Source organism: Oenanthe melanoleuca, chromosome 5 (genome assembly GCF_029582105.1).
Source record: "Oenanthe melanoleuca isolate GR-GAL-2019-014 chromosome 5, OMel1.0, whole genome shotgun sequence".
In the NCBI taxonomy this organism is placed as follows: Eukaryota; Metazoa; Chordata; class Aves; order Passeriformes; family Muscicapidae; genus Oenanthe; species Oenanthe melanoleuca.
Window position 1 is genome coordinate 51,434,632 of NC_079339.1, and position 21,926 is coordinate 51,456,557.

Here is a 21,926-nt window from a genome sequence, read left to right on the forward strand (position 1 = left end):
CTGTGCAACAGAGATGCATTCAACTTGTCTACCACAGCAGAGATACCACAACTCAATGCCTCACATACAGCTATGCAGAAACAAATAACCCTTCAAATGGGTCTGATGGCCTTTCTTCTAAATGAGCTTGGTCCAGCTGCCCTAGAATCCACCTTGATCTCACTACTTGTGTTTTGCTATTTAAGTTACACTCTCCTAGTACAGTGTGCAATTACTTATGACTGGCATAAAACTAGACCACCACTCCAAAATCGGCTGATGTAGCATGTGGATTCTTAGTTAAAATAGGGTCTAGAAAGCCAAAATTCCAACTGCTGAACAAAGTCTTTGCCTCACCATTTTTCTAGAATCTTACTGAAAAAAACCCAAATTTTTTTTTCATCTTCAGGTAGAGAACTAAGAAAGCATACGGTTTAGTAAAACCTCTTAAACAATTTTTGTGGAGACAAAAACTACATCTCACTCAACTACTACTCCATGTTACCAAGACCCGAAACACTGAAGCTTGAAAAAAAATAAATAGCACACCCACACCTCCTTGCCTTACGCCCACGCTAATTTACTAATTCAGGCAGCTGATAATATTTATTGTAAAAACAATAACAAAGTCCATAGAAGTAGGCATTTCCTGATATCCTACTCACACCAAATTGAGGTATTTAAGCTATCAGAAAGGAACTAGTAAGTATTATTTAAGGACATGCTGAAACATTAGAATTGAAAACAAGATTATTTTCTAAAGTAATATCGATGTATTCTACTAAAAAAAAAGGAATTGAGCTCTGTGGATGAAGATGGCAAACTAGTCAGTTGGCTTTTTATTTTCTGCATAACCATATTTAAACTAAATCTATGTTTCCAAACAAAACCAGAGTTAATGGCAAAAACTGATGTGAAGATCATTACTTTTTCTGCATGTAATTTTATGTCCATAATTTAAAAAAGAAAGACACATATAGGAAAGCTAGAAGCAAGATCACTCCAGCAGAGAACCAAAGGTAAAGGAAAAACACCCCTGCATCCCAAGAAAACGAAAATCATTATTTTTTTCTCTTTGTGCAATCTATTACTCTTACTACCCAAATTTAGAATGCCTACATGATATTAGAGAGGGGATAATAGAGAATTTTTTTAAAATTGTGTCAATTTAAGAATTATCAAACATATAACTGCAATTTAAAAACTTACCAGGTATTTAATATGGCTGAAATCACATATACTGTTTAGTCATATTAGACTCTCCTTTTGCCTTTTTTGGTCTTTAAACCAGCCTAGAAATTTCATTGTGTAAATGAACATGAATAAGCCAAACAAAAAACCCTTCTTTTCTAGCAGATCACTGAACAGACATTTCAAATACAAGGCTGACACACAATGAACTTAAGTAAAAAACAATTTCTGATAGAAATGTCAACTTCAATCCTTCTGTTTCACAGGAACTGGAAGGCATTATCTTCTCACCATGCATTTTCCTTTAAGAAAGAGTTCCAAAACATTCATTCATGATCTTGCAATGCTTTGCCATTTCAGAGCTTTTAGCGGTGCCTACAACTGCAAGATGAGAACAATCACTGAGGACTTGTTTGAAGTGAATCTCTCTAGAGACTTCAGCATCTCCCACGAATTTTAACAACTTTTGTCCTTGATTTTGCTAACTTGAGAGTCCTAGGAATTTGCTGTATTCCAGGTGCTACTACAACAGTTTTAAACTGGAAATTCCAAATCCATATCTTACTGACATGTCATAGTCACATCAATCAAACATGAACTTTGAGGCAAGCAAAATGTGAAAACATAAAAAATCATTACTTTGGTGATGAGATATATTAATATGCACAACTTTGCACGTAGAATGGTCAAAAAAAGTTACAAGTTATCAATTATCTCATGCAAGTTTGCTCATCTGGAATTCATGCTTTTTTATAAAACTTCATCAGCTACAGCTGTAGACATTCTAGTTGTACATTTCAAGCATTAAAGCAGAGTTTTAATTTTTGTTGCAATAGGAACACAGCCCATTTTTATGATTACAGACTTAATTAGGTAAAATTTTAAGCAATTACATTAAAAAATCCCATGGACTATAGAAACTACAGAGCTGTTTGAATTACAGCCATCTAAAGATCTTTTCTTGACTCAAGTCACAAGTATTTCTTTATACTATTGAGATCTCAGAAGAAACAAAGCCCGAATACATCTCTGATGTTATTATGTGCAAATCCCAGAAAAACAGTAAGATCAAACAATTTCACTTCTCAGCATTAATAAGAAACATTTAAAATCCATCTAATCAACAAGTTACCCACCAGCATGCTTTTCAATAATTATTTATCTTCAGAATGAAAGTGTTATTTAAAAAAATAAATCTGTTGAAGGATTTCTTGCAGTACGCTTATTCAGATTAAAGCATCAGGACATACAGCAAATTTATTATCAATTACTGTGGTCTTCACCAGAAGATTTCTTTTCTCTAACATCTTGTTTCTGTTCCCCATAGATGGGTGAAGAGATTGCTGCAATAAATTTCCATATTTCTAAACAGTTTTTCTAACATCCTACTCACATTCAAGTTGCATAAACTTTGAGTTCAAGACAAAATTTAAAGCCCAGTGATGCTTTTGAGTGTATTAGTAAAATTCAAAAAGGCAGTGCAACCAACAGACTTCAGTTTGCACAGAATACAAAAAATGAGCAAAATTTTCTGCCAAAATGTAGACTTGTGAAACCAATAGTTTCTTACTATACTTTCAAATTTGAAGCCAGCTGCCTCTATATGGCCTGCAAAAGAATCCACAAAACCAGGAGCAAATCTCAGATGCTAAAAATGTAAAGTATTCAGCCATGGGCTAATAATGAACATTAAAACCTTAAATTTTACTATTGGTACACTCAAGCATTCATGAGATTACTTAAAAATATGAGCAAGGTCATATTATTTACGGTCAACACTTTTGATCTTGATCAAATCTGAAAATTCCATGTTGCCTAAATATACTTCAATATACTTACCTCACAAAAGCTTTTTTTTTGCATCAGCTCTTATACTAGTTACATTAAGTTGCAATTTTGCAATCAGTGAAAAAAAAAACATTGATCCACATTGAGATCCACCTTCACTGTGCTCTGCACTAGACAAACTGCCCACAGAAAGCACAACCAGTAACCTGTCAGACAATAGTTGTGCATAAAATTACTTCTCTTGCACAGGAATCATTTTAATTAAGTATTTCACTCCTCTTACTGAGGAGTTTAGTTCCTCGTATAGAAATGCAGAAGTATAGATTTAAAAGAAAATCTTATAAAAGTGTAGGGAAATCTTGTTTAAGGCCTACATGTTGTGAAGGCTTAAAGAACCGACAGAACCACAGAGATTTCCTCTCAGGAGTTCCAGGACTGTTGCCTTTTCTCCTTTGCAGCTGTCATATGTGACAGCATATAAAACAGGACTCGGGCCATTTCAAAAACCTACATCTACCTGGTATTTATTTGCTGAGGGGATACTTATGACACTTCCTTTTCTTTGACAGAAAAAGAGCATCATTGTAGATCTGGAATCTGAAGCCCCTTACTCCTGCAGTGGTAGGCTTTCTGTAGGGTAGGGAAATAAGCCAGCATTTTACTAAAGGAAGGAAACAACAGCTATCATCAGCTAGACAGATCCACAAACTGTTAAATGAAAGGTACACAGCAGTTCACTGAAAGACTTGCAGAGCTCTAGGAAAATAATATCTAATGAAAACAATAGCAACTAAGAGTTCACTTGTGTAAACAATGAAAACAACCCACAGACTACAGGCTGTGAGAAGCAAGGTATCAACAGGGCTAAAAAAACAACTGACCTAACAAATGTTAGGTTTCTAGCATCTGTCTAGGACAGAAGAGTGATATCATTTAGACATTATAATCATATATCAGATTTTAGACTACATTTTGCTATATAACAAGTCAGAGTCAATCCATGGGAGTGAATCACTGCCAGATCTTCAGACATTATCTTTAGGGAAGCTGTTTGTTATTTCTTAAAACATTGAAATACCTTGTTTTAGATTCAGACAGGAAATCAAGCAGGAGCTGAGATTTAGATAAAATTTAAAAGGTGGGCAGTAAACTTGTGGCTACAGCAGGGGAAAATGATTATAGTTTAAAAGAGACAAATGAAAAAAACAGACTGCGTTACATATGAAACTGCTATTTTAGAAAAGTGTCTGTCCAAGTGCAATATTTATCATCATCAGCTAAAGCAACACAGCCTGAAGTTAGAGAAATCTATAAAACATGCCTCTTGTGATGTTTTCTAGTGGAAAATATAATTTGGCACTTGCTACAGAATACATTCAATATCCCTGCATCATATTATCTTTTGGCTTGATTCCTAAATTGATACATCTGGAGAAACAGCAAGAGATCTTGTTGTTGCTCCTTGACACAAATAATTCTACCAAAGGACTGTGAAGACACCAGTTACCATGCAAGAGACTTTGGAACACAGGGACAATTCTAGGTACTCTGACAAATTCTTGCTGAGCACATTTCTCCATCACGCAACACAGATTAAAAATGGAGAGACTTTAATTCTTCACAAAACCGGGCTCTGAAATTTTGCTTTCTTTCACTACTTAAAAGACAGCGGGGCATATGCTAGCTTTCATGATATACACAATTATTATTAAAAGGTGGAAGACTTGAAAGACTTTCTGTTCTAATCAGTTGATGCTTACAATGTTCATGACAACTAATATGTAAGTTCCCATCTTGCAAATTAGCATTATATGATTGCTTATAGGATTATTGCACATGGGTCTTACCATCTATCAGCCAAGAGCAGAAAACTGATCTTCTAATCAAGCAGCTCTGAAGAAGTTCCAGAGGTTTTTTTTTGATACTTGCTGTCTTCATTAAGGATACCCTTTTTTATCTTCTGGATTTTTTTTTTCTGTGAATTTTCCAATGACAAAGTTCTAGTATCTAGTATTGCCTGCCTAATTTTAATGATATTTATCTAAAGCACCTTGAAACACACCAATTAAAACCAGCTGTCAAAATTTTGTGCTGATTAATTAAAAAGTAAAAAAAAATATAAATTCTAATTTAAGAAACTAGCAAATAGCCCAGCTATAACAAAGGATTTTGGAAACTGATAAGGCCTATAAATATGATAATTCCACAAATAATGGATTCCTACTAACGTGTCAGAAAACTGCAGCAGTTGCTGCATTTGCAAATGCACAAAACACTACAATAAACAGGAAAGGTCAGAAGGTTGGAGGATAGCAAGACTCCTTATCAAAATAAGGCTGCACTGGAACAGTGAACTTTCCAATTGTCCATAAACTCCACCAGCTCCAATTAATAAAACATGATGCTCACAGTTCTACTATTCTTCACATCTTCAGGTCAGGGTCCTCCAAACCAAATGGTTAAGAGTTATGTGGGGACCCCCCAGTACAAGGTCAGGTGTGACCTCACAGCACCCCAGGAAATGGAGGGAGGAACCACTGTGGCACTACAACTGCATCTCATTGTACAACATCGCACACATCACTTAGTTCTAATGTTCAGAGGTCTAAATCTTTCATACCTGACAGGGTAATCAGTATGCCACACCTCAAAGGCATCACGAGCTTGCTAAAATAGTCCTTAAGTATAAACTGCCCATTCAATTTAATCAACTGACGAGATATGAATAACATGTTAAAAATACTCTTAAATATTTTATTCTCCAAATCATTAAGGAAGATGTGGTTGAAGAAAAACACAACTGTAGTACTGCAAAATTTGCAGTACACCCAGGTGAACTGGCAATAAATTAAAACCAAAACTAAATGAATTCAGGATGACTCAGCTTCAGAGATCCTTTTATTACATAATAATCTCAGCTTTCCAGTCAAGGGGAAAAAAAAGTTGTGTTTACTAAAATGAAAGGTTTTTTAAAAAACCCCACCCAAACCAAAGAACCATGCACAAAAACCAACAAAAAAACCCCCACTCACAAACCCAAACCAGAAAAAACCAATACACACACAAAACCTCCTGAAGCCCAAACTCTGCAAAAAAGGACACCCTCCACTAAGACTTGAGAACCAGATGACAGATAAGAAAGACAAAAAAATTTAGTATTTTACTTTCATTGAGTGGGGATATGGAGCAAAGTCCCATTCAAGCCTTTTTGCATATTGGCATTAGCAACAGTGCAATTTACTTGGAAAGAAAGCTCAGTCTGACAACACCAGACAATGCTGAAGAACAGAGCTCAGTGTGAGAGTTTGAGTCAATTTTCCTGAAAGAAAATCTTCAAAATCTACATGTAACAGAAGTGTCCCACTGAATTTGTATCAGAGAACTGAATGTTCTCAAATTATTAAAAATATTTTGGCCAAGGTTAAGGACAGGGAGGTGCTGATGTTTCTACAGTCTTGTGTCGACCTTGTAAACAGCTACAGCAAAGTCATCCAAAATCCACTGAATTCCAGAAAAGCCTGGCCTACCTACTGCATTGAAAAATCATCCCATTGAAAAAGCATAGGATACAAAGACAGGCAGGCATTTGTATCTTTCTTTTACAAACCTTTCAACAAAATATGAAAAAACACCCCACCAAACAAAAAAACCTAATCCACAAACCAAAACAAAACCAACCAACAGGGTATTTTTACTAAAGATCACGCTTTTTGTCAAATAACAAAGGTGATTTGCAGCACCAAACATAATTTCATCATTTTACAAACAAAGAACAGTTTCTACAAAATCTACAGACACACAACCATATGTAGTGCTGCAAATGGAACCAGCACTATTCTTTCTCCTTTATTTTCAATAGTGTGAGTGCAGAAAGTACTACCATAGCTTTCTTCCACTAAGCAGGAAGTATTAACAAAATACTGATTGTTTAGTGCATTGCTTTCAGGGAATACCAGCCATTCAATCTTAGATGTAAAGATGTTATCTGGCTTGGTAAAAAAATAGTAAATGAAAAGTGAATACATCCTTGGGGATTCAACAGGCAAGCCAGCAGAATTTTCCTTCCATCAGAGTGGAATAACTTTTTCCAAAACATTTCTTTACTTTTAAGGTGGCAGATTTAAAAATTAAAAGCTATTGTTTAATACTCAGAAGTCTATTTTGGTTGAATAAAAAACTACTACTACATCAAGCTATGCAAGGTAAAATTAAAAATTTGAGGCATTTTATATACAGAAGAAAGTCATATAAGGCAATAATCCCTGATCTTCAAGTAAAAAATCTCACACACTCACACACACACACTCTAATCCATTATAAAGATTCACTGCTTGGTTTTACAAAAAGAAATCCAAAATCCTTTAAGATTACATCAAATAAACAAAAACAAATGTTGTCCCACCTTCTCTTTTATAATTCTGTCCTTGGTCCACTGTTTAGGTTTAAGTCCAGTCTTTTTCTGTAGCCAAGATTTCCTTTTTGATGCTTTTACAATATTCTGAAGAACCATCCTTAAAATATTCTTCATGTGTACAGTTGTAAATAGCAGTGAATATAAAAATGTTGTGTAAAGCTAAAACCTAATAACAGTTTATGTGCAACAACTACAGGGAAAATCTACTTAAATGGAGTATTTTTGGTCTACTGGCACATGAATTCAGGCAGCAATGACGAGCAGTGATAAGATGTTCTAAAGAAACAAGACAGGCCACAGTTGTGACAGGAACAAGATAGGCTAGATCAGGTTTCACCTAATTAGGCAAGGTTGCAGAAGGGGAGTTCTGTTATCCTCACATTGTGCAATAGTAGTCTTTGTTGCTATTATAATAATGACAAACAGTATTTATCTTAAATAAATTTACATGTAAGGCTCTGACTGTCTCAAGAGATCCAGAAGTGATTTTCCTGTTGAAGGGGGCAATGACAGGAGCAGAAGTCTTAAGAGCAAATGATCCTAACAATTGTCAAAAGACATTTCCATGACACATTTTCTTAAAACAAAAAGTGTTTTAAATTGAAAAACCAGTTTAAAACCAACACCACCATATATTTATGCCTAAATACTATAGTTCAGGCACTACTCCATTCTTGGCAAAGTCTGTCTTCTTGCTGGCCATAATTCAAGCAGCAGAGAATATAAACAGTAAACTATGTTTCTGACTGTCTCGTCATGTCAAGGGACAGCAAATGTTTATCATCTTTCCTGTCAACGCTAACCAGGATCGGATGTGGGCAATAGGCAGTGCAATGGCACCAACAGTGCATTTAGCCCTTACCCTACAACTGCAGGAGCAAAGCTTAATTCTCCAGCCTGATCCACTCCCTTCCTAGAGCAAATGGAGAGAGGAGAGACCCAAGTGTAAAACAAAACAAAAATAAACCCAAACAAACCAAGCCACACTATGAAGTATCAGCAGAACCAGACAACCCATCTCAGAGCTGAGCCACATTCTGTGCAGCACCTTGCACATTAACTGCAAGAACATTAAAGTAGGGAGCTCTCAACTTCGCTTGTGAGCCACAGCATTTTTACTTACCCTTCCCTACCAGCAGCAGCAGAGCAGACAAAGCTAAAGAGATACTTTATTTAAAATGCTTCTACATTCAGAATCAGTACTGTCCTCCCATAACACATTTTGTCACTAACAAAAAACATTCTGATCCCATGCAGTATTCTTCCTTCCTGCTCAGCAAACATGTACCATGTTGAGAGATTTATTGAAAATACCATTGGTAGAATAGTGTCAGATGTTTGAAATGCTGCAGCTTAAAAAAATTAACCTATTAGCACTAAGAACATTTTAAATAAATGAGAAACTCAAGGTTATTTCTTAAAAGGGGAGGGTTGTTTTGCTTTAGGAAGGATGGAAAAAATCTAATCTGGTTGTTCTCCAAAACCAGATTGTATCTTGATCTGCCAGAAAAACAAACTATCACATGAATAAATAATTGAGAGGAAAAGCTGGGCCTGTTTTAACACATATTGTGCTGCTCTTTCAACCATGGCTATGGTCTGAATTATTCTAAACTGCCCCCTAAACTTATAAAAGCCTGACTTAGGAAGGCAAGACAGACATGCAGACCAGCAGTATATGGGAGAATCAAACACTAAAGCCTGTCATATTGGATACTTGGGTTCTTTCAAATAAACAAATTTATTTCAAATAAAATAAACATGTGTCACTGAATTTCCCTTTCTTCCTCTCATCCCTCCTGAAATAACTGAAAACATCTGTGTGTAATTTATTAAATCAGATAAATAAAAACCCAATACAAACACAGAGTAGTCCCTTATGTTTTATGAAGGTATCATCTCCACACTGAGTACCTGATCCAGTGCAGGCATTTGGCTGCTTTAGAACTGTTACTGTCAGATGGGTAAATACAAATCTAGGGTATATGTAGAGAAGTAAGAATACCAGTCTCTGGTTGTTTAATGTATCAGCCTCAAAATCATCAATTAATGAAATGGTATTTTCCTCACTAAAATTTCAAGAAATTTTGAATGTTCTAAATGAAGGAGGTAAGATACATGCACTGTTTCACTGACATAAGTTGTTCTCCTACATTAAATGCAAAAAAATCCCATGTAAGATCCAAGAAATCTTGCCCTGTGTGACAAAGCTCATCTGTGGCAAATCTATACACCTGCAGATTATGTAAATCACTCAGCAGGAAAGTAATTGCAGACTGTGATCCCACTAAAGTATTTTATATTAAAGACACTCGTGATCTCTGAAAACTACATAAAATGACGTAGGAAAAAGGATATAAAGGAAAATTCAAAACTCTAATTCTCTAAAATGTATACAACTTTGCATCAAATGTCTACACAAAATGGAAAACCACTGAATATAAAGCTAGAGATGAAAACTGATGGGCATGAGCAGCTAAGAATACTTGGAGAAGTAATGAACAAGTAAGAAGAAGAGTTCAGAAAGAATATAACACCATACTGCATGCAAGGTATCAATAACTTTAAATTAGCAATAACTTCAAACTTTTTTAGTAACTTTTGTTTCACTTTGCCTATTTTACTCTTTCACTATTGTCACTTCTCTCCTCTTCCTATATAAGCCATATTGTAAATGCTGAATGTGCAAATGTACAATTTATTTAAACATGCTTAACTACAAATATACATGATTGTACAGAGGCTCTCTGCTTAGCTTAAGTTTTTCCATATTTGTCTAATATTAATCTAAACAGACACATTAATATTACATCCTGATGAAAATTAACTTTATGATTTGCATCCAAGACTTAAAAAACCCAAACACCTTGGGGTTTTTCCTATGTATTCTCTTTCTGTTCCTGCAGTAGGATCAATCAAAAATCCATGGATCGTACTGGAAAAAGTAAAACAAACAAACATAAAAATGAAACCCTGCAACAATAACAACAAAATCAATATTTTCACAGATCATTATAAATTAATAACACTAATGAGACAGGTACCTAGGTTTACATATCACTTCCACTTCAGTAAACTGACAACCAAGTTTATACATTCCTTAAACCTATTGCACTGAGGTAAAAACATAATGTTCCATTACACTAACAACTGTACACTTAATAACCTACACAGAGAATGAGTTTTGGGGAGCATGTTTCCTTTTCCCACATGAGGATGGAGTGTCTGGAAGGGATTTTGCAATCTGCTCTCCAAAAGAAATACAGTGGCACCCCTAAGCCCACAAGAAACCAGACTGTTTATTCCAGTATGATTACACACATTAATATATAAAAACATACAGATCTACATTAAAACATCCATATTTCTGCTTTCTTTCACATATTTGAACACCTCTTGTCTCACAAGAAAACTGCATTACTTAACAAGAAGAATCACTTTGGTCCCTACTTCAGGTGGGGAGGGAGGAAGAAAAATTCAGACACATCAGAAGACTCATCCCTGAGCACTGGGAGAGGCTGTAGAAACCTCAGTGCTTGAAAAATTTCTAAATCATTGGAGAGATAATAAGAAAAAGCTGACCAAAAGCTTTTTCCTGCTGGGAGAAGATAAGGGCAACTACATGCGTGCTCCAGATCAAGCTTACTTGTAATTTTGTGTCAAAGCTTCTCAGTTCTTCAGAACTCAGAGAGCGAACTGAGCAGTATTTGGTAGCTTCAGATAGCTGGGGGAAGGGAGCAGCAGCAAATGGGGGTAATCCAGTAATGCCTTGAAGACTCAAATCACAAAGATTTGTCAGGTTGAATTTTATAAAACACCCAGAAACATAAAAATACCATATCAGAAACACCGTACAGTAAATCCTCTGATTTAGTGTGTCTTTTATGTCCCTTAAAGTGCTTTTTAAGGTTATAATTTTGAACCCTAAACACAAAAATCCCTCTATCAAAATATTCTAAAAGTTGGTACACATGAAAGTGGATCCAATTCAAAAGTACTTTATGTTTAGCTAAAAATGAGCAAAAATAAAATACTTTATATATAAATTAAATTATTCCAATGTAAGTGTTGAATTGGATTTCAAAATCACACTGGGATAAACAGAACAGTTTATAGTTTAAACAGAATTTAAACTGATTTAAACCTCCTTCACGACTTTACCCCCTATCACTTTGACAAAAACAAATACTATTGCTCTCCACCATCTGGGGGGTGGGGAAGTAAAAATAAAGTACCGCAGTCAGGAATTTGGCAGGAAGAGAGCACTGCAAACAAGACTTAAAATTTATTTGTTTGAGTGTAAAGCTTGGATATGTATAGCACCTTCCCGTATCCAACAAGCCCTTGCTGAAGTGTTAATAAATAACTATAAAATGATAGCTACACTGCACTATTAGAACATGAAAAAACTATTCAGAAAAAGGACTGAAAAGATGGCTAGAATAGACTCAAAACCATGAGATATGGTTTTAAAATAATTGCATTGATCCTGACATGATTTAGAAGTGTAAAGGAGGTCAACCATTACAGATCTTTTTTTCCACAATCAGGAGTATGTGATTCAGACTTGCAGCTAAAATTGACTAAAACTTAGATGACTTGGGACAATAAAACAGTACATTAGGAAATTAAGCATCAGGCGTCCTGAGACATTCAGAGCTGCATGCAGAGATGAAGCTGCACACAGAGAGGAGTTTCATAGTTTATTTTTACAAGACACTGTTTCAAGAACTCAGTCATCTCCCAAAGCATACCTACAGTCCAACTGTTTGGTGCCTGAATAGTAATTAACCTGTTCACTAGCCTGAAAAATCATTCAAAATTTCATTTCTAAGAATTTGCATTTTAAATACGTAGCAGTAAAATGTAACCACTTCTCTGTGGATAGATCTGAATAGCAACTTTAACGCTAAGAACCTTGGTTTGATTACTTTGACATATACTTGCAGGATTAGCATGCAATGGCTTCACAAATGCTTTCTCAGATGCCCAAAGAAGGTAGTTAAGCTGTCAGTGGGTAACAGTTTCAGTCAAATAACCACTGGTTGAACTGTTTAAACTCGCTGGGATCCCAGTTTCCTATGCTGTCCATACCATCACATGGTTTATGCTCTGGCTATTACATTATTCTCTCTATAAAACACTAACAGCCTACCAACCATTTTACAGATTCAATTATATCATAACAATGTGAAAATATCTTCTCCTTATATTTTATCTTTTCAAAGGAAGTGATTAAGATATATGAAACATTTATTAAAAACATATTATGACAACTTTTGGGATTTAAGTAATTTGAAAACCCCTCTGCCACCACCCTGGTTAAGATTTCAGAAAATAGTCAGATATGCTTTCTGAAGCATGTTTGTTTATAAAGTAGTAAGCATGGAGGGAGGAGGAGGAGGAGGCAAGGAAAAATAAGTTGAATTATGTTGAAAGCACCATTAGTATGTTGAAAGTATCACCTGCAGAGCAGCAAAACGAACACCAACAGGTGCAGCACCGTCTTGAAACATAAATTAGACAAATTGCATTAGGAAACTGGATTAGAAAAGGATTTTCTCATGCAAAAATGCATTCAAAATATAGTCTTTTCAACTTAAACTGTACCTGTTTCTATAAACTAAGACTTTACCCAGCTTTTTAGAGAAACTTAAAAAAAAAAAATCTATACAGGTAAGCCTGTACTTAATGGCTTTGGTAAACCTTGCCAATCTCAAACCACTCTGTTTCTCTCCGTTTAAACACCAGAGAGCAATGCAGGCAAGACTTTTCTCCACACCTTAATGCAGCTCTGTCTACCTTTCTCATCTAATATGGGAACTCTCAAGAATTCTCAGCTATTCATCTTAGTAAGTCTGGACAGACACAGACTGCATTTACGGAGAACAAGGCTTACTGGTCTCCCAGAGTCCAACTGGCTCCCAAGAGATTAGAACACAGAATTAACTCAGATGCTAGTCAATGCACTGGGCTTACGAGCATGAGATTTGGGACTGGAGAGGCTCTCCTAGATTTGCCTAGCAGAGATCTCAGAAACTCACTGTTTACTGTTCTGACTTCAGAGAGAAGGGAAATTATGCTTCTTTGCCATTTTGGACATAGATCTTGATGCTTTTGGTATGAATCCATCTCCCCATCCATATTCATTCACCACCATGGAGTCGTTTCAGGCTACAATATCCAAACCTAAACTGATAAAAGTGATTACAGCCTTCCTGCAATCTACACACTTCTGCCCTTTCTTGTGATGGTTCCAGTGCTTATCTGGCCCTGCACTGAGTCAGTTTCAGTGTGCTCAGCTGGCAGAGAAGTATCCTGGCAGGAAAAAAAAAAAAAAAAAAGAGGAAACAAAAGAATGAAAAAAAAAAAAAAAAAAAAAAAAAGTAAAGGCAAACAATTTCCTGCTGAGTTTGCAAACAGCTCAGCACAGAAACAGATAAATACCAGAGAAAGCCCATACAAGAGAGGGGGCAGCAGGGATGCAGGACATCAGCAACCCCTGCAGTTACATCCATTTCACCTACACAAAACTGAAGCCTCAGTTTCTTCCCCCATTCTCAATTTATAAACGAAAGTTTAATCATGTGTACACTGAAATCCTTTTGTCAAACTTAGACATAAGGATACATAGGTTAAATACAGTGTCTACAACATATGCAAGTTTAGATGAGATTGCTTCCTGCTGGAGTTGTAATTCCTTAAATAAAATATTTTATAGCTACAGACACTTCACACATAAATAGAATTCTGCTGCTAAGCAAAGCAGTGAATTGGAAACTAAAACAAAAATCTTAATTGTACTTCCACTATCAAAGAACTAGGCTAGAATACACTATGAATCTAGAAAATAAGGAAATTATGACAGACTAGCAACTGCCAGTTAAGTTTTATTGGTTTTCCATTTTTTATGCCTCAGCTTTATATTTGCTTCTCAAGATTTCCTCAAAGACCATGTATTTTGCCAAAAACCAATATCCCTTACTTTTTCCCATTTCAGAAAAAAATGTAAAGCATCACTAGGTATGCAATAAAGATGTGGAAACTGGTGAAACCATAACTTATCTCTGAAGTAACATTACTGCACTGCACTTTAGTTTCACCTCACTGCTCTACTTACCTGTTCAAAATACATCGCCTGGGGTAGAGCGCCACAATAAACTAAACTGAATAAATAAAAATACTTGAAGAGAGAAATATTGATAACAAAGAAGGGGATGGGCAAGTGCAATCTTAGCCAATCAGTCTGCTCCCTCCTGTACCAACAAGGACAAGGCAACATTCAATGCAATACCCCCACACACACGTACATGCATACACTCACAAATATACCCACGTGTACAGAAATCTCCTCAATCTTCTTTGGATACAGATATTTTCACATTTTTAGTGAGCTGGATGGGTTTACTGAGACAAGCAGTGCAGTCCATTCACAGCCAATGGTGGGAATGAGCAGCAAGGAAGAGGAAGCAGCCTCTTCCAGAGCAGGAAATGGTTAACCCAGCTCATCCCTATTGTGAAACCGCAGCCCCAAAAGGAATCAGCTGCTCTGACATCCTACTGCACCACAATGATAAACCTGCTCTCCAGTACAGCAATTGTACCTGCTTCTAAGCATGATCTAAGAAAAATAACAGGGTGACCTAAAACCCAGGCAAAATGACTGAAATTGAAGTTCAAAACACTTTTTGTTCCTCCACTAAGCAGTTCATATTCCTGCTTGTCCTTTGAGTTATTACAGAATTTATGCTTTGTCCTCCAGGTACTATTGTTGCCTTTGACACACAAATCTGCTTCTGAAGGATGGGGTCTATTATTGCACAGTATAATTCTATTATTGTTGGTCATAAAAAAATATCTTCCAGAACCTCAAAAAAATTGAGCACACTCCGCTGATAAATTGCCTAACACATTCAACATTATTACATGCTTTCAAGTTTAATAGATGATAATGGCAGATTTCCCAACTCCCAGAAAAATGTATCAGCCTGAAGTACAGTTAAAATTCAGGCCTTAGAGTATTTGTTTACTTAAAAATGTTACCACAATTTAAGAACAAATGAAACTCTGGATTCAAGGCTGATGGAAAAACTGTTCATAAATGCAGAAAGATTTCAAAGATATTTGGGATTACCTGATAATATAATTTGTCAATTTAAGAAAAAAGTTAAAATCTGCTTTTGCTGGGGTCTGATACAAACCCAGGAGTGAACCTCTTATATCCCAGGCTAGCACATTCATTTAAGAGGTTAAGTATTTTGAGCTATTTTGTGCAAGTAATTAATGTATGGTAATACTAAGCTTTTAATTTAGACAAACACATAAGACTTGTAAATTCCAACAGTGAGTCATGAGGGAAAGGGAGCAAGATGCCTTCCCCTCACTGCCTTAATCAGGCAATAATTTATTTCCTTCTTCAAACCCCTGTCCTCAGCAATGATTTTTTTTATTTTTAAAGATCCCTACAGTTTATATAGTAAAAAAAAAAAAAATTATCTAACCCTCCCAGACATTTAAAAAGATAATGAACATGAGCACTGATTTTAATGCCAAGCATTATTAACGAAATCTTCAAATTCTTTACAAAAAGAGCACTGCCTTTTTTCTGTCTATGGGCAACTCTTGGTTGGTAATGGGGGCTGCTCCACAGCTGTATGCATCTAAATATAATGAATAAGCAAGGTTTTTTAAATTATGTATTTCATATGAAACTTGGCTTTGTTAGATTAATCAGTCTGTTGGAATAGAATTTTGTTGTCAAACAAATAGTTATTTTCTCTGGAGTCTGCAATGGACAACAAACTCATCTATGTTAACATATGAGAGCATCCTTACCCTCAAAATTCTCATACATTTCAACAGACCCACACATATCTAACAAATACATTTAAATATTCTATTATCAGACTCTCATGTGTATTGTACTTTTTGTTGACATGGTGAAGCTGATGAACTTATTTTTACCACAGAACAGGCCATATTCTGTCAACCTAAAAAAATAGTGACATGATCCAAAAAACCATGAAATGGCCTTTAAGCTTTGTTGCAATAAATAACTCCATTAATAATGGCTGATAAACATGCAAATTATTCTCTACAGTCAGTTCAGATTTATTCAGCAAACAAGGATATCAGTACTGCTGAGAACTATACAGTTCAGAATTAATCACAACATATTTTATCTCCATATCACCGAAAAATGCTCATATTAATGAAAATAATAATGAAAATATAATGAAAAATTCATAATATTGATTTAAGTGTATTAAAGTGACACATATTCCTCTACAATGTACAGTTATATCAGTAGCAACCTCCCTATGCAAAGAGAACAGAGGATACTAATTTAAGAATATTTTGGTATTAAATTATAAGCAATATAAGAAACAATGCCCACTTTGGACTTCTTGGGAACTGTTTTAGACTGAACACAGGACAAGTGTATACTCATTTTAAAACAAACAAAAAAAGCCCACCAAACCCCCGACTTTTCCTTAATTCACTAGCTTAATTGAAAAATAACTCCCGCAGATATTTGTTGGAACTCATAGTTCAAACAGATATCCATCTTTGCTTTGTATTTTATCAGTCATATTATTCATCTTCATGGGTCAGGAGCTTCCATATAAATTCTCTAGTCTAACATAAAATATGCATTAGTCATGGGCATCTTCATAGAAGACTTGCAGTGTCCCACAAAATGAACTGGAAAAAAAAAAAAAAAAATAAACCCACTAAACACTCTAAACTTTTCACTCTCCCTTCTGTGAAAACAACCATCACAACTACCTGATCCTACACACACAGATGTGTCCAGCAGCTCTAAGCCTCACACAAAGTCCCATAAGGTTCCTCCTGGATGCTTTCAAAAATGTAAGTGATGGCTACAACCTCACTGATATTCACGAGTTAAAGGCAAAACCAGAAAAGCTCTGCTAGGAGAACATGCAATACCAACTCTTCCTCCTAAAAGATTCGATCCATCACAATTTCTTACACAGTACCCACCACCACCTGTCTCATCACTTCATTGATGATATACAAACTCTACACAATTCTTTACTGTGCTGTTAGCTCACATGCTGTGAAAGAATTATACCCAAAGCTAAGGGAAATAAAGGGAAATGTTATGTGCTTCTCCAACGCATCAGTTCCTTATTGCGTTTTATTTGTTCGTAAGTGGGAAAACAGTGCTCTCATAAGTGATTTTTTTCTTGTGTGCATCCTTGTGCTCAAGGAAAATGTCAATACTTGACAGAAAAGGTAATTCTGAAACTACCATCCAAGAAAATAAAGCATTAATTGCATTATTTAAGGAAATGTTTCCAACACTCTTTCAAACACAGACTCTAAAATACCACCAAAAAAAGCCTCTCTACTGGGGCAAATAGACAAAAATATACATAACCAGGTTCCTCCAATGAGTTTATAGATTATGTGGCTGAAAAAGAAACTATAGCCTCAATTTTGCAAATAAATATAACTGTAGCTGTTTTAACCCGAAAGACTTCACCTTTGAAAAGATACTAGTTCTAGGTTTGCACTTTATTCCAGGAATGCAAGAAACACTAGCCTTTATTTTTCAGTGAAAAAATATTCCTCTGTTCAAGGCATACTTATAGGAACATTTAGCAGAGATGATATTCAGTGTAGCATCATAAGCATAGTCCTTATCTCCTGAAGGCAATGAAAGGGTTTATGACTGATATATCTTGTCAGCAAAGCAAAGGGAAAAAAACAAACCAAACCCAGGTGAGAAAACTGGAGTCTAAATCATTAATTCTTCTTCAAGCCAAACTGTGTTCAGGACCAAGAATAGTTATTCTATATTTTTCAGAACCAGATTAAGCAATATGAAAAAGTATAATGAATAAAATCCTTGTTAAAAAAGGATGCTGAAGAACAGAGTGGGAAGTATCCCACTCACAAAAGAAACTGTAATTGATAAAAACCTCTGAGAAGTAACACTGTTTCCTCATGTGAGGGGAGAAGAAAAAAACACAACAGACACCAAAGGAGAAAAACAAGGACTTCAGATACTACTTCACTCTTAAAAATGGTTGCACAAATGCAAAAAAATTATCAATGGAGAAGTGGCCCCAATCAATTACTTCAAGTCTAATAAATGTGAATCTTAAGAAACCACAAAAGTTTGTTAACATTTAGCTTTAATTTGTCGATGCAGAACTATGGTGATGAACTGTTGGAACAAGTAGGTAAGTCTAAAATCTCTCCTCTTGCCATTTTGTGCTTTTGTGAATTGTAGAAAAAAACCCTAAAGCCCAGAATATCCACAAACAAAAACCCAACAGGTTTAGGAGGGGAAAAAAGCTTCCACAAGTATGAAGTCAAGGAATTCTCTAAGGTAAAAAGTCAGATCACTAACTTTTCTATTCTGAGAATACAAAAAATTGAGTAAAAACCTAAAACACTTGGTCCAGTTCTACAGCCATTTGTTCACATTATTTTGATATTATATGTTGATGACTCCAGTGAGTGGAGCTTGGTTTTTTGATCCTTGTAGTCCAGCTGGGACGAAAAACTGAGACTGAAGGCACTGCCATGAGTCCATTTAAATATACATTATATTTAAATATACACATTCCTCACTGATAAACTGTCCATAACAGCATCTAAAATGTCTTTAGAAAAATAAAATATTTATTATTTTAGGACTTGGATTTAGTAGGCTCTAATCTGTAACATTACTACCCCTTTAGGAAGGCAATTTGTTTTTATTTAAATTCATCTGTCATTCAAAAATGCTTTGAAGTGTGTTTCAAAAACACAGTAAAAAGTCTGAATCTTCAACCACCTTCCAATAAACATAAACAACTACCACATTTGAACAAGCAAGAAGGTAACACGAGACATTGGCAGAAACACTCAAATGGGTAAAAAGAAACTTTCTAAGAAGTCAATCACTGCACTACCCAAGGTATGACGTTAACCTGAAACCCACACATGGGTTACTAATGGGAAGCAAATACATTTGTTCTGACTTAGCATGTCTTTGGCATGCTGGGTTTTCAACAGGAATTTTATGAATGTAAAGCATAACCCAGGCAGAGATGGAAGATGAAGCTGTCACCTTGTTTTTCTTTCTACAAGCTAACATCCATATGTTTACAGCACAAGTCTGTAATTCCATGAAGTTTGTTGCTGGTTCCTAACATGCCCAGTGCACTGTATTTCTCATCAGTACCAATACAGTATTTTGGCACCCAGCAGCTTCAAGTGCACACGATGTGAAAAAGCTTGTCATAATACCTGGCTTTTAAGCACTACCTGTACTCCTCAATCTGAAATTTTACACCCAGTTTGAGCTATTTATTTTCTCCTCTCAGTCACGAAACAAATTTAGAGCAATAAAATCTTGTAAAAGATGTCTTCAATGTTCTCACAGAGAAACATTCTGCTGCAGTGCTTTGGCTGCAAACACTGCAGAGGAACTGTAAATAAAAAGCTAATTTCTACTGGAAATAGAGAAAACATGGGAGATAGCCCCTTATAACGGAGTATCTCATAAAGACACATTTGAGATCAAATAGAGTTTGAAAGAAATCAGCAAAAGGAATGTGATTGTTTATTACTCCGTCCCAGAGGATCTTGTCATAAAACGAACAGTCATCAGGAACAACTCTCTTCTGAACACTGCATCAGCCCACAGCGACAGGGGAGGGGAGCGGGGGGCAGGAAACGGACAGGGATTCTCTCACAGAAGACAATCAAGGTTGTTTGCGGGAAAATGAAAGGGTTTGTCTTCGATAAATAAGCGAGGGTTTCACAAAAGCGGTGACAAGACCCGAGGAGGGAGCCAGGCTGACACGGTGCTGCCGCCTGCGCTCGCTTGACCCCGGCAGGAGGGCCGGAGCCGCCTGCCCCGGGACGGTTCAGCCCTTCCCCGCACCTGGGCGGCGAGGGACCGGGATTTGGGTATAAAATCCCGAAACAAACAGACACACCGCCCGCACACCCACTCACCCAAACACAGCGCACCCCCCACGCCTCACGGCGGGCCTCGGCGGCCGGCAGCGATCCGGGGGCTACCCCCGCGCTCCCGGCCGGGGTGCGTGAGGCGCCGCTCCGCCACAGCCCGGGGGGACGCGGCCCCCGACCTGTCACGGCCGGTGCGGCCCCGCAGGCGGAGGGGCGGGGGCAGGTCGTGCCCCCCACAACCAGGGACGGCGGTGACCCGCGGCCCCACCCCCGGCGCGGAGCCCGCCGACGTCTCCGCAGCCCCGCAGCCCTCAGTCCCGGCTAGCCCGGGGATGACGGCGGCGCCGCGCACTCCATCCGCCGCCGGCAGCCCCGCAGGAAAAGGCGAGGCGTCCCAGCGCCCGGCAGCGCGGCGCCAGGCCGGGGAGCGACGACGCGAACTCTCCCCGTTCTCACTCACCGGCATCATCTCCGCAGCCTTCTGCACGCCGGGCCCGCTGAGCTGTACCGGGCCTCTCCTGCCGCCGCCGCCGCCGCCTCTCTCCGCGGAGGACGCCGCGCTCGCCCTGGCGGCTGTGACAGGTGCCTCCCGCGCGCCTCGCTCCGTGCAGCGGGCGGAAGGAAGAGGCGAAGGCGGCGACGGCGGCCGGGCTCCCAACCCCCTTCCTCCTCCTCCGGAGCACGGCCGCCTCTCCCGCCTCCCTCCCCGGGCGCTTCCTGCTCTGCTCCGCTCCACCCGCGCCGCCCCGCCACGGGTTAACCCCCGCCGCCGCCTCCCTGCCGGGGCGGGGCCGCGCGGGGAGGCGCTCCGGGGCCGCACGTGACCGCGAGGCCGGGCCGGGAATGCGGGACCGGGACCCGCGCCCTCCTCCCGTCCCCGCCGGGACCCTGTCGCTCCCGCAGCGCCGTGCTGAGCGTGAGGCTCGCCACGCCGGTTCTCCCCCGCCCGGCCTCCTCCTCCTCCCGGCGCTCTGCCGCCCTGCCCCCGGGCCGGGCCCCGGCGGGCGCCGCCTCCTCTGGGCGGGCTGCCCGCGGCCGATTGCCCCCGGGCCCGGGCGGTGGAGGAAGGGGCAGCGGCCCCGAGCGCTCGGTGCCCCCGGAATGCGGGGAATGCGAGGCGGCTCCGCCCGGCCCAGCCCCGCCGCTGTAGCTGCCCGCGCCCCGCTGGGCGTGCGGGGGAGCTGGGCGGTTACACGAGCTCGGTGGTCTCCCGTGCCTGTGAGCCCACAGCTTGTCCTGGTCTAACGAATCCACCTTGGATAGCGTCATGTCTAGCGTCACCTTCCTTCCACCGTCCCTTCCTTGAGAAACCTGTCTGATGTACAAAACTCCGCTTAGCAGCAGGAGGGGAAGGTATTTTTGTCCTGATGTCAGACTCATGAGATCTGGTCTCGTGTTTGAAAGTAAGGTTCAGTTTCCTTCATTTTCTAGTCTCTCTGTGGAGTTACAACAGCAAAATGAAAGTTAACAGCTTGGAAGAAGCCAAGCTCATCTAGAAGTCAAAACATCACCATATGTCAGTACTGCAACACACGCAATGTAGACAAATTTCATATTGCTGTGAGTCTTAAATCCTAATCTACAGCATACATGGACCTACCCAGTGCTCCAACTG

The 21,926-nt window shown here is 38.5% G+C and overlaps 1 protein-coding gene across 4 annotated transcripts in view; it reads right to left on the reverse strand.

Moving 5' to 3' along the window:
• The window catches only part of PPP1R13B (protein phosphatase 1 regulatory subunit 13B), a 68,614-nt gene extending 47,279 nt beyond the window's left edge, over positions 1-21,335 (reverse strand). For 2 of the 4 annotated variants that reach the window (XM_056493036.1, XM_056493034.1), the window contains exon 1: positions 20,772-21,335. In XM_056493036.1, coding sequence (XP_056349011.1) covers positions 20,772-20,780 — 9 coding nt within the window. In that variant the 5' untranslated portion in view covers positions 20,781-21,335. The remainder of the gene's footprint in view (positions 1-20,771) is intronic. The other 2 variants (XM_056493033.1, XM_056493035.1) reach the window with 2 other exon arrangements.
• Between the last annotated feature and the right edge of the window lie 591 nt (positions 21,336-21,926).